This window comes from Chiloscyllium plagiosum, chromosome 12, assembly GCF_004010195.1.
Source record: "Chiloscyllium plagiosum isolate BGI_BamShark_2017 chromosome 12, ASM401019v2, whole genome shotgun sequence".
NCBI lineage: Eukaryota > Metazoa > Chordata > Chondrichthyes > Orectolobiformes > Hemiscylliidae > Chiloscyllium > Chiloscyllium plagiosum.
In genome coordinates, this window is record NC_057721.1 from 44,678,115 (window position 1) to 44,691,951 (window position 13,837).

The following is a 13,837-nucleotide window of genomic DNA, read 5'->3' on the forward strand; positions in this document are numbered from 1 at the left end:
AAGGCAGCCTATGTGTGGAACCAAAGGAGATTGAAGCGATACTAAATAAGTGTTTTGCATCAGTGTTCACTGTGAAGAAGGACATGGAAGATATAACATGTAGGGAAATAGATGGTGACATCTTGAAAGATTTAGAGGTGGAGCTACTGGATGTCTTAAAACTTATAAGTGGATAAATTTCCAGGACCTGATCAGGTGTACCCTAGAACTCTGTGGCAAGCCAGGGAAGTGATTGCTGGGTCCTTTGCTGAAATATTTGTGTTATCAATCGTCAGGTGAGGTGCTGAAAAACTGGAGGTGGGCTAATGTGGTGCCACTATTTAAGAAAGGTGGTAAGGAAAACCCAGGAAACTATAGACCAGTGAGCCTGAAGTCAGTGGTGGGCAAGTTGTTGGAGGGAACCCTGAGGGACAGGATGTACAAGTATTTGGAAAGGCAAGGACTGATTAGGGATATTCAACATGGCTTTGTGTGTGGGAAATCATGTTTCATTAACTTGATTGAGTTTTTTTAAAGAAGTAACGAAGAGGATTGATGAGGGCGGAGCTGTGGACATGATCGGTATGGATTTCAGTAAGGCATTCGAAAAGGTTTCTCAGAGTAGATTGGTTAACAAGGTTAGATATGGAATACAGGGAGAACTAGCCATTTTGATATAGAAGTGGCTCAAAGGTAGAAGACAGGATGGCGGTGTAGGATTTGCTTTTCAGATTAGAGGCCTATGCCACAAGGATCAGTGCTAGGTCCACGACTACTTGTCATTTATATAAATGACTTGGATGTGAACGTTAGGAGAATTGCAGATGACACCAAAATTGGGAGGTGCAGTGGACAGCAAAGAAGGTTACCCCTGATTTTAACGAGATCTTGATCAGATGGGCCAATGGGCTGAGTGGCAGATGGAGTTTAATTTAGATAAATGTGAGGTGCTGCAGTTTGGAAAGGCAAATCGGGGCAGGACTTTATACACTTAATGGTAAGATCCTGGGGAGTGTTGCTGAACAAAGAGACCTTGGAATGCAAGTTCATATTTCCTTGAAAGTGGAGTCGTAGGTAGATAGGATAGTGAAGAAGGTATTGGGTATGTTTTCCTTTATTGGTCAGAGTATTGAGTACAGGAGTTGGGAGGTCATGTTGTGACAGTACGGACCTTGGTTAAGCCAGTTTTTGAATATTGTGTGCAAATCACCCTCCTATGGGAAGGATGTTGTGAAACTTGAAAAGATTCAGAAAAGATTTGTAAGGATGTTGCCAGGGTTGAAGTGTTTTGAGCTATAGGGAAAGGCTGAATAGGCTAGAGCTGTTTTCCCTGAAGCATTGAAGACTGGGGGATGACCTCGTTTAAGAGGTTTATAAAAACATGAGGGGCATGATAGGATCAATAGACAAGGTATTTTCTGTGGGGTTAGGGGAGTCTAGAATTAGAGCGCACAGGTTTATGGTGAGAGGGGAAAAATTTTAAAGGGACCTAAGGGGTAACTTTTTAATGCAGAGGATGATGCCTGTATAGAATGAGCTGCCAGAGGAAGTGGTGGAGGCTGGTACAATTACAGCATTTTAACAGCATCTGCATGGGTATATGAATAGGAAGGGTTTAGAGGGATATGGGACTAGATTAAGTTAGGATATCTAGTTGGCATGGTCAAGTTGGACTGTGGGGTCTGTTTCCGTGATGTGCATCTCTATGACTCTATCTCACCCTAATTTTTAAATAATGACTTCCCAACCCAGCTAAACATTCTCTCCACCTCCACCTTTTATCAAGACCATTCAGGTTCTTTTAAATTACTATCAACTCGAGCCTTTTTTTTCTGAGCTCTCATGAACATAAGCCCAGCCTGTATCAATCTGGTAAATCTCGTCTGAATCACATTCGATGTTCCTTCATCCTTCCTTTTTGCAGAAGGAAACCAAAACTGTAAACTGTATTCTAAATGTCTTCTCACCAGTATACCTGAAGTTAAACATACTTCTTTTATGTTCAATTCTTCTTTCAATATTCTCACATTGGCTTTCCTGATAAATGCAGTATCTGCATAATAACTTATTGTGTCTCAACATGAATGAATGTTTAACAACTGTTTTCTCCTTTGATTTTGCTGGCAGATTTTTGCACTCCTGGAGGAATTAAAAGCAATAAAAAGCAACCAAGATCCACAAAAATGGTATGACTCTAAAAGGGATCAATCTTTCAACAAATTATTTATATATGAGGAGATATTTTCTGTGTGGTGAATATAGGCTGTGCATGTTTTGCATTTTTCTCTGCAGTACTATATATGGTTATAACAATGTTATTGAACACCCAGTATCTGAAAGTGAACACCAAATTGTATTAGTGCCCAGCAGACTTTCAGTGCTATAAAATGCAGGATCACCTCATTTGAATAACTACTGGTAGTTCATGTGTAATATCACTGTCACTGCTGAACATTTTATTAAAATCAAAGTATAATTTTAAAAAGCCATGCCTGGCTAAAGATTGTAAGTGCAAGCTAAGAAGAAGGGTAAGGCTAAGGTAAATGGGAAAGTAAGACCATAGGAAATAGGAACAGAATAGGATTTCAGATCCTCAAGCCTGCTCCCTTGGTCAATCCTTGGTTTGCACCACTCTCCCCACCAAACCACCCCACCCCCCCACTTTCAAAACTTGCAACATTAAAAGATGTAAAACCTACCAGTACACCAATCCCTGACCTCATCCAGGGCTCAAAACAGCCCTTCCAAGTGAGACAGAAGTTCACCTGCGCCGCCTCCTACTAGGTTTACGTTATCTGGTAGTCCAAATGTGGTCTTTTCTACATCGGGGAGACCAAAAGTAAACTAAGGGCACTTTTCTCTGAGCATCTCAGCCGGGCCCGCAGGGGCTGACCTGCATTCCCAATCAACGCCCATTTTAATTCCCCTTCTCACTCCCTTTCTGAAATGACCAACCTCTGCCTCCTCCATTGCCACAGTGAATCACCTGCAAATTGGAGGAACAGCACCTCATCTTCAACCTGGGCACCACACAGCCCAAGAACTCAACATTGAGTTTTCCAATTTCTAATAACTCCCCTTCCATCCCCTGGTTCCCTTTCCAGTCCCTCCCCCTCTTTTCCATTCCTCTTACCGACCCTACCTCCCAGCTACCAACCAGATTCACTCCTCACATTGAGGTTGTACCCTCTATCTGTGTTCATCTCTCCCTATCTCACCACTCTGCCCCTCCCCCAGCCCTCCCATTTTATCTGCAGCTCCCCTTGCACTCACCCCCAATTCTGTAGAAGGGTTGCACCTGAAATGTTGATTTCTCCACCGTCTGATGATGCCTGGTAGGAAGCATCAAGGGTATTGACATCTTCACGGAGCCTGTCACAGTGCTGCTAAAGATGTACTATACTTTAGTTGGGAGATGCTGATTTTTGATGGTGACAGCAGAAAGGGAACAGAAGAATGGCAAAGGAGTTGATCCTCCACGACCAAAGGAAATATTTATCATAGTAGAAGGAATGAACCAACTCTGGCCTCTAGCAAAAATTCGGAACAGTGTGCTGAGAAATCTGGCTGTCTGATGAGGACAAGCTTAATAATGCTCGAGCTGCTCACTTCTCATGGTTGGTTATCAATACACTGTTTAGCCACCACCATCTTCAGTTTGCTCAAGTTTGCAATATACAGTGATACCAACAGTGGGTTCAATTCCTGTACTGGCTTAGGTTACCATGAAGGACTCTCCTTCTCAACCTGTCCCTTCAGCTGAGGTGCAGTGACCCTCAAGTTAAACGACCATCAGTCATGTCTCTCTAATGAAAGAGCTGCCCTATGTTCTGGTCTGGTAAGACTATGAGAAAGTGAAGGCTGCAGATGCTGAAGATCAGAGTCGAGAGTGTGGTGCTGGAAAAGCACAGCAGGTCAGGCAGCATCTGAGGAGCAGGAGAATCAACATTTCGGGCATAAGCCCTTCATCCTCGGATGCTCCCTGGCCTGCTGTGCTTTTCCAGCACAACACTCTACTCTGGTAAGATTATAGCGACGTTATCTTTTACATCAATCTGCCTCTTTAAACCTATTCGTACAATGCATAGTTGAACATGTTTCCTGAGGATCTAATACAGCCATGATGATTGGGATGAATAATAGGAAGGGAAAATCACCTTGTGAACAAATGAGGGTGAAGATGTTGAGGGTCAGTAATTTATAAGGAGCCAAGCCAAGTAAAATGCATTGGTCTTGCAGATATCAGAGTTACAGATTTTCTCTTTTACTGCCTGAAATGACTGGCTGCCACTTTTAAGTATTAACTTCAAAGTCACAAACAGTTGGCAGCATTTGTGACGTGCATCTTTCAGGACCCTACACAGGATGGAGAGGTCCTGTCATTTTGCTGGCTGTCATTCTCAAACTGGCACTGGGACCCTGGGCTCCACCTAGTGTCAGGCACTGGTTAGTGCAGATAGTTCTGCACTGCTACCAGCACCAGAATCAAAATGTAGCGCTAGAAAAGCACAGTAGGTCAGGCAGCACCCGATGAGCAGGAGAGTCGTCGTTTCAGGCATAAACTCTTCATCGAGAAAATGGAGGGGGAAAGGGGTTGGTGGGATATTAGGTGAGAGGGTAATGGAGGATGCAAGGGGGAGTTATGATTGGGTGGAGCAGAGAGGTGCGGAGGAGGATGGACAGGTCAAGAGGGTAGTGCCAAGTTGGAGGGTTGAATATGGTTGAATTTTACATATAATTTGAGAGGGAGAAGAGTGAGTCCAAGACTACAATTTTGAATTGAACAAGGCCAATTATGAAGGCATGAAAGCAGAACCAGTGATTGTGAACTGGCAGTTTAAGATAAGGGATAAGTCAATAGAGATGTAGTGGCAAAGATTTAAGAAAGCAGAGATTGAATATATTCCAACAAATGAGCAAGATAAACCAACTGCCCGTAAGAGCCTAGTCAGTTAAAGCTTCCATCAGGTGAGTCTAACCATAGGGCATTTATTTACAAAGATTATTTTATTTGCAGATGTTAACCAGTTTAAGTTAATGTTTTAAATTAATTTGCTAAGAAATGTCAATGATTTAGCAGCAGCTTGCTGCTGTCACATCCATGTATTTTACCACATTCCTGACCTTCATATTGTAAATGAGTTATGAAGGTGTATTAGATATTGCATTTACTTATGTAATGCAAAGATAATTGTTTGACTGTAAAATGCTTCAATACGTCCTGAACATATAAAGGGTTCCATATAACTATTATTTCCTCAATCATATTAACTCACAAGCATTTTCTCCTTCTATCAATATGATTATGTTGAAGTCGGTATCTGAATTAGACCCCTATGTATGTAACTTATAACTTTGTGTTCTCTTTTTTTTCAATTTTCCTATTTCAATTGTTCGTTAAATACATAAGAGATACTGAAGCTTCAATAGTAGTTTTGTTCTATGTAACGATACTATTTGTCCATCTCTGTCAGTGTAATAATTTCTCAATGGACCAGCATGTTGAAAGTGGTAGCAGGCCACTTGGATCAAATCAGGCTGAGCTACATCACACTTGATGGCAGTGTGACTCCTAAACTTCGTATGGATTTGGTGGATGAATTTAACACTAACCCTAAAGGACCTCAGGTACCATCTAGTTCTTGTTTTGAATTTTCTTCTCAACACGTATCCAGAGTACTAATAGGGTGATAACTTACAGTTGTTGACTTCCCTCTGGTACTGAACACATTTGAGAACTAGACTGGGTTTAATTTTGATACGTGTACCTTCCATATCTTTATCCCCGGCAAATAATTTGCAATATAACAATCTAACTTCATGTCAAGAATGATTGATTGCTTACATGAAGTACAAGAATGTAATTGTTACCATAGGACATACCCAAAGTGAAATGAAAGGAAGGTTGGATAGTAGAAAATATTTACCTTTTGGATAGTGCTTTATATATTAGAAAGTTAAATAATGGGTTCTAATAATTATCGAAAATATAGTCAGTTGCTTGGTAGCACAGTGAGCGTTAGAAAAGAACTAGGCCAGAGCAGGTATACAAACACAGCAGACAAAGTGAGACTTCAGTGGTCAGGCAGCTGCCACCAGGAGCCTGCATCCGGTATGGAAATTCAAGGTGTGAAAGCATAGCAATGGTTAGGTGATTGCCTGCTTAGTATTTCTTATTTCATCTAAATGAGGAATATTCAATTGGGACATGTGGAGCATTAATTAACCTCCTGAGGTGGTGACACAGTGGCAATGTCAATGCACTAGTATTTCAACGATTGATGCTCTGGGAACGTGGCTTCAAATCTCATCATGGCAGATGGTGAGATTTGAATTCATTAAAAATCTGAAATTACAGAATAGTCTAATCATGACGTGTAACCATTGTTGTAAAATCCCATCTGACTCACCAATGCCCTTTATGGAAGAAAATCTGTTATCCTTACTTGGCCTGGATTATGTGTGACTCCAAACGCACAGTAATGTGGCTGACTCTTACCACTGTTTGAAATGCCATAGCAAGCCAGTCAATGGATAATTAGGGATGGGCAATAAATGCTGGCCCAACCAGCAATCCCCATGTCCCACAAACAAATAAAAACCAGTTTATTTTTAATGAATACCAGTACAGACATGAGTAGAGGCGTTCATTAAAATTTAACTGGTAAAATATTAATTTAAAGCGTCATAAATATGGCTGGGCAAGTAATATGTTGCTGTTTCAGAATGTGGGTGTTCATGCATTATACGCCCAAGATGAGCAGTTTATCGGTTTTATTTCAACTTTTCATATCCCTAAACCCCACCCCACCAATTAGCTGTTCACTTGTATCCTGGCATTCCTAGCCTCTGGGACAGTGACTATTCTGATCAGATAGTTGTTCATTGTGTATGTATCAATTCAGAAAAGGGCCAAATGCTGCACTTTCAAACCTGAAAACTTTGTCTACCTCAAATTATCCATGAAAGACAAAGTATCTCAAAAAATATAAAAAGGTGAAGCAAGCTGTTTAAGGCTGTTTCTATGCAACAATTGCACAATTTTCACTAACAGAATATCACTGTCAGTTCAAAAAGATGTTCCACCTACTTCATAATGACAAAGTCTATGAATTTCGGGTAGTGTCAGGTATGTACATTGTACATCCCAGTGTTCAACATTAAATAATGTACTTCTTCACTTGTTCATAATAGGCAGTGTTAACACTGTACTCTGCAAGATCACACTTGCTAAACCTAAAACAAAGCACACATTGTTAGTTTCTGCAAATTGGCAGAGCTTGTTGAACAAACCTAAATAGACTGATAGCTGCTAATCTTAAACACCAGTTTATGACAATCATTCCTGTTATGATCTCCGCTGATAATAGTATTTGACAAATCAGATTTCATAATGATACCTGGTTTTATAGAGGATATTTTTTGTTTACAGTTTTGTTACTATAGTGGTCACTAACTGAACATTATTTGCATAATGTTGACAATCTACTTTCAATAAAATAATTTTTATTTCATAAAAGAAAGAAAGACCATTTAGAAACATATTATCATGAGCAGCTTAAAAAAATGTTTTATTTCCCAGAAATATCTTTAACAATCAACTCCAGTGGAGTATCATTCGTACCTTCACTTTCAAATTTCTCACTTAACTTATGAGGTTGTAACTGTTTCCTTTTGGTGACTTTCTGCACATTAACCAGATATGATTCTCTTCTTTACTATTTTCCCTGAGATATAGACAGGCTACCTCACTGGTCTTTCTGACTTTGATTGTTTGAGGCTGCTAAATCAACTTAAGACTTATTTCTAGCTCTGATGGCCTGAAGCCTTCCAAAACTAAACTGCTGTTCAGGGATATTACTATTCTGCTCAACAGAAACCTGAATATGTCTGTCTTTCCCATTTGTCTTTCTGCACGTCAGACATTCAACTTTATAAGCATTTATCAAATAACTCCCCATGTAGCTTAAGTCTCATGCTTTACTGCAAATGAGTTCAAAAATGATGCTGTGACCCCTTTACAAAACAAAAATGTCACCATCATTGTACTAAAATCAAAACCCCACCCACCTCTATTTTTATCCTTTGGGAATTCTGGTTGTAATAACATTATGTACCTTTTATCACATTGTCAATGTGGCTCATTGTCACTTGATAGAAATGACTTACTTTTATACACACAGACTTGCATCTTTTTTGAATATGAGGATGGCAGGTTATAAAACCTATAGTTTCCCGATGGTTGATTGTTCAAGGTGCCATGGAGAAAGGAGAGTCAACTTGCCAACCAATCAACACACAGTTCGTCTACAATATAACTTCTTGTGGTTCTTTGAAATTTAGCATTTTTGCATTGTTCCAGATGAGTGGAAGGCAAAAGATCTTTGGCAACATTACTTTTTTTTTCTCAGCAATAAGAGTGTAATGTATTTTCACTCTGACAACGGGAATTCTACTGATCTAAGCAAATATACTTGCGTCAATCGCAGATTAATTCTGAAGATCCGTCATTCAAACTTGACTTTTTTCCAGTAATATGTCATTTATAACATTTAATTATTTTGGGAGTGGCTTCTTTCTAATTTAGTTTTTCTCTCTTAGGTCATATTGGTCTCTTTGTGTGCTGGGGGTGTGGGCTTGAATCTCATTGGAGGAAATCACCTCTTCCTGTTGGATATGCACTGGTAAGATGTACTGCAAGTAGTTACTCACTAAAATAAAATGTCTATTGCAAGAACACCTATTCCTTGTTGTTCTGTGCATGTCAATAGTTTTGTGCTGCAGGGGTGGCCTCCTGGTAATGTCACTGGACAAGTATTCCAATCTATTGCTAATGCTCAAGAGGACATTGGTTCAAATCCTGCCATGAAATTTAAATTCAATTAATCTTAAATCTGAATATAAAGCTAATGGTGCCTGAAATGTTCATTGTTTGCTGTAAAAACCCATTGGTTCACCTAATGTCTGTTTAGCAAAATAAATCTGCTATCCTTTCCTAGTCTGGTCCATATCTGACACTGGACCCACAATAACATGGTTGACTCTTGCTTGCTATGTAAAATGGTCTAGTCAGTTACTTTAGTTCAAGGTCAATTTGAGGAATGGCAACAACAGCTGACCATGCTAGCTATACCCAGGTTCCATGAAAATGTAAAAGGAAACATTCCATCTGACTACAAATATTTTTAATTATCAACATATTTTAATAACTCAGCACTTATTATTGCAAGCTTTCAATTATAGCATTAATTGTAGATATCCTTGTATCTAAATGACCACATATTTGCATATCACATTTCAATGTCATTAACATCCTTAATCAATGCTTTCTTTTACCAAGTGCTTTGTGAAGATGTGACGTTTGGAACTGATGTTTTCCTTCATTCATAATAACACACTTTTTCTTGAATAATTGAGAATTTTCTTATTTATTTCATTTATGATATTAATTCCCACCTTCCTTGTAAATTCTTCTGTATAATCGGATTCCACTTGCACCTGTTTTGTTCACTGCCTCCTTAGATTTGAAGGTACATAGTAACCTAATCCTGGGCCTCAATCGGTACCAATCTGATCACAACATAATTCTTATCAATTTTCCTGAGCTTATTTTAAATATGTTGTCCCTGATGCTTGGTAATGAAACCATCTCTGATCAGCACTTTACCATCGTGCACCCTCTCTCTAATTTCAATAAATCTTCTTCATATAATAATGTGGATTCATTGTAAGATTGATGGAATGCTGTATGCATTCGGTGTATTTTATATTTTTTTTAACCAAACTCCATTGCACTTTGTTTCTTCTATAGTAAAATTTGCATTTTTGCAGGAGGTCTTTGCAAAGTGGCTACTTTGCAAAAAGTCTTTAAATCTAAAGCTACATTAATTTTAGAAAAGGTTATGTTCATTAATTAAAGATCGATTAAAATTAATTAAAGAAGGAAGCATATGTCAGGTATAGACAGGATAGATCGAGTGACTCCTTAGAGTATAAAGAAAGTAGGAGTATACTTAAGAGGGAAATCAGGAGGGCAAAATGGGGACTTGAGATAGCTTTGGCAAATAGAATTAAAGAGAATCCAAAGGGTTTTTACAAATATATTAAGGATAAAGGGGTAACTAGGGAGAGAATAGGGCCTCTCAAAGATCAGCAAGGCGGCCTTTGTGTGGAGCCACAGAAAATGGGGGAGATATTAAATGAATATTTTGCATCAGTATTTACTGTGGAAAAGGATATGGAAGGTATAGACTGTAGGGAAATAGATGGTGACATCTTGCAAAATGTCCAGATTACAGAGGAGGAAGTGCTGGATGCCTGAAAACGGTTAAAGGTGGATAAATCCCCAGGACCTGATCAGGTGTACCCAAGAACTCTGGGAAGGTAGAGAAGTGATTGCTGGGCCTCTTGCTGAGATATTTGTATCATCGATAGTCACAGGTGAGGTGCCGGAAGACTGGAGGTTGGCAAACATGGTGCCCTGTTTAAGAAGGGCGGTTAAGACAAGCCAGGGAACTATAGACCGGTGAGCCTGACCTCGGTGGTGGGCAAGTTGTTGGAGGGAAATCTGAGGGACAGGATGTACATGTATTTGGAAAGACAAGGACTTATTCGGGATAGTCAACATGGCTTTGTGCGTGGGAAATCATGTCTCTCAAACTTGTTTGAGTTTTTTGAAGTAATAAAGAAGATTGATGAGGGCAGAGCAGTAGATGTAGTTTATATGGACTTCAGTAACGCGTTCAACAAGGTTCCCCATGCGAGACTGATCAGCAAGGTTAAATCTCATGGGAATACAGGGAGAACTAGCCAGGTAGAAGACAGAGGGTGGTGGTGGAGGGTTGTTTTTCAGACTGGAGGCCTGTGACCAGTGGAGTGCCACAAGGATCAGTGCTGGGCCCCCTACTTTTTGTCATTTACATAAATGATTTGGATGCAAGCATAAGAGGTACAGTTAGTAAGTTTGCAGATGACACCAAAATTGGAAGTGTAGTGGACAGTGAAGAGGGTTACCTCAGATTACAACGGCATCTGGACCAGATGGGCCAGTGGGCTGAGGAGTGGCAGATGGAGTTTAATTCAAATAAATGCGAGGTGCTGCATTTTGGGAAAGCAAATCTTAGCAGGACTTCTACACTTAATGGTAAGGTTCTAGGGAGTGTTGCTGAACAAAGAGACCTTGGAGTGCAGGTTCATACCTCCTTGAAAGTGGAGTCGCAGGTAGATAGGATAGTGAAGAAGGCATTTGGTATGCTTTCCTTTATTGGTCAGAATATTGAGTACAGGAGATGGGAGGACATGTTGCGGCTATACAGGACATTGGTTAGGCCACTGTTGGAATATTGCGTGCAGTTCTAGTCTCCTTCCTATCGGAAAGATGTTGTGAAACTTGAAAGGGTTCAGAAAAGATTTACAAGGATGTTGCCAGGGTTGGAGGATTTGAGCTACAGGGAGAGGCTGAACAGGCTGGGGCTGTTTTCCCTGGAGCGTCGGAGGCTGAGGGGTGACCTTATGGAGGTTTACAAAATTGAGGGGCATGGATAGGATAAATAGACAAAGTCTTTTCCCTGGGGTCGGGGAGTCCAGAACTAGAGGGCATAGGTTTAGGGTGAGAGGGGAAAGATATCAAAGAGACCCAAGGAGCAACCTTTTCACGCAGAGGGTGGTACGTGTATGGAATGATCTACCAGAAGATGTGGTGGAGGCTGGTACAATTGCAACATTTAAGAGGCATTTGGATGGGTATATGAATAGGAAGGGTTTGGAGGGATATTGGCTGGGTGCTGGCAGGTGGGACTAGATTGGGTTGGGATATCTGGTCGGCATGGACGGGTTGGACCGAAGGGTCTGTTTTCATGCTGTACATCTCTATGACTCTATGACTGTATATTTTGACAGATGAGGTTGATATTCACTCAACTGTGTTTACAGGAACCCAGCATTGGAGGAACAGGCATCTGATCGAATTTATCGTGTGGGGCAACTCAAGAATGTAACTGTGCATAGGTAATGAAAGTTGTCAAGCTAAAGATGCAGTGTTCCTTTTGCGTGAAAATGAGTGGAAGAATAAATTAAAATAATTCTTGTGCATTTTTGCTTAACTGCATTTGAAAGTCAAAAAGAAAATTAACTTATTCAAAGCTACAACTGCTTTTGAAGGACCTACTTGGATTTTAATTCTTCCTATCCTAAGCTGCAAGCAGCATCACCAGTTGGAAGGAAACATCTAACAGCACTAAGACAAATTGTAAAGTGTTGTTCAAACATGACTGGCTAAGGATAGAGTTGGGTCCCTAAGGGCCGACCAGGGTAAGCTGCACACTGAAGCAAAAAGTATGGCAAAAGTATTAAATAAGTACTTTTGTTTAAGTCTTTACCAATTAAAAAATACTTCTCATGGGTATGTACCTAGCTTGCGCCCTATTCATCTTTTTGAAAGTCTCCCATTTTTCACCCACTTTTTATTTAATCCATCAAAACATACTTCCAATCAACCTATTCCAATTCAACTTCTGGACTCTTAAAATCTGTCCTTTTTCTTTATGGGATTTTAACCCTTGACTGATTTTTAAACTTTTCCAACTTTGGTTCTGTCTTTACCGAATTTGAAAATGTTGACAATGGTAATTGAAAATGTGGGTGTTGAGCAACTGAGCAGTGTAGTGATAGATAAAGAGATGCTTAAAAAAAAAATTGTAGGCAGCACTCCAGATAGAAAAGTCACCAGGCCCAGATGAGATACATCTAGATTACTGAGAGGGATAATCGTGAAAATTGTGGAGCCATTGACAGAAATTTTCCAGGCCTCTCTGAGTACAGGATTAGTTTCAGGGTACTGGAGAATTGTAAATGTAGTGTTGTTGTTTAAGAAAGGGGCAAAGGATAACCTTGGAAACTACAGACCTGTCAGCTTGACATCAATAGTGGGAAAACTGATGGAAGCCATAATATGGGATATGGTAAATATCCATTTCAGAGACAAATAAGTTAATACTGTATGCAGTCAACTTTGTCAAGAGCAGGTCACGTCTGACAAATTTAATTGAGCTTTTTGAGGTGACACAGGTAGGGGACGAGGATAGTGCTGTAGATATTGTATATGTAGACTCTTAGAAAGCATTCAATACGTTGTCACATGCCAGATTGTTTAGCAATTACTATTATGTGGGATTGATGGGTCCTTGGCATCACGAATTAAAAGCTAACTAAAAGAAAGGAAACAGAGTAGGTATAAATGGGCATTTCACAGACTGGAGACAAGTTGAAAGTGGTGTTCCCAGAAATTGCTTTTTCTGATTTTTATATAACTGGAGATGGATTGAGGATAAAATGCCTAAATTTATGGATGATACTAAGCTAGAGAGAAAAGTGAATTGTGAGAATGATGCTGAGTGACTTCAGATGGACCTTGACAATTGGCCAAATGGACAGACACCTGGCAGAGGAATTTCAATGCAGAGAAATCGGAGATAATGCATTTCAGTAGAAGAAACATGCAAAGACTATACAGGCTCTATGGTACAACTTTAAGGGGAGCACAGGAACCTTAGGGTTCTCATGCATAAATTTCTGAAGGTGGCCAGGCAAGTTGAAGCAGTTGTTAAGAAGTTTATAGGATCCTTGGGTTTATAAATAGAGAGATAATAGCTGACTTTGATTTTTAAATTTAGAATACTAAGCCAAGTAAATTAAGTGTGGGATGAAAAGCAACTGAGAGGAAATTTAGCTCTAGTCATGTGTTGAAAGTTTTTCAGTGCATTGGATAGTTTTCCAAAGCAAGGCGACAGGCCAAATTTATATACTGATGCACACAGCTGAGATAAGTATCCCTTTACTATTAGATTGTTAATAAGTGATT

General features: G+C 39.8%; 1 protein-coding gene across 5 annotated transcripts in view; it reads left to right on the forward strand.

Moving 5' to 3' along the window:
• ttf2 (transcription termination factor, RNA polymerase II) overlaps positions 1–13,837 on the forward strand; it is a 54,743-nt gene that overhangs the window by 37,876 nt on the left and 3,030 nt on the right. For all 5 annotated transcript variants that reach the window (XM_043700922.1, XM_043700926.1, XM_043700923.1 and 2 more), the window contains 4 exons: positions 2,107–2,165; positions 5,454–5,607; positions 8,581–8,663; positions 11,911–11,985. In XM_043700922.1, the coding sequence (XP_043556857.1) occupies positions 2,107–2,165; positions 5,454–5,607; positions 8,581–8,663; positions 11,911–11,985 (371 nt within the window). The remainder of the gene's footprint in view (positions 1–2,106; positions 2,166–5,453; positions 5,608–8,580; positions 8,664–11,910; positions 11,986–13,837) is intronic.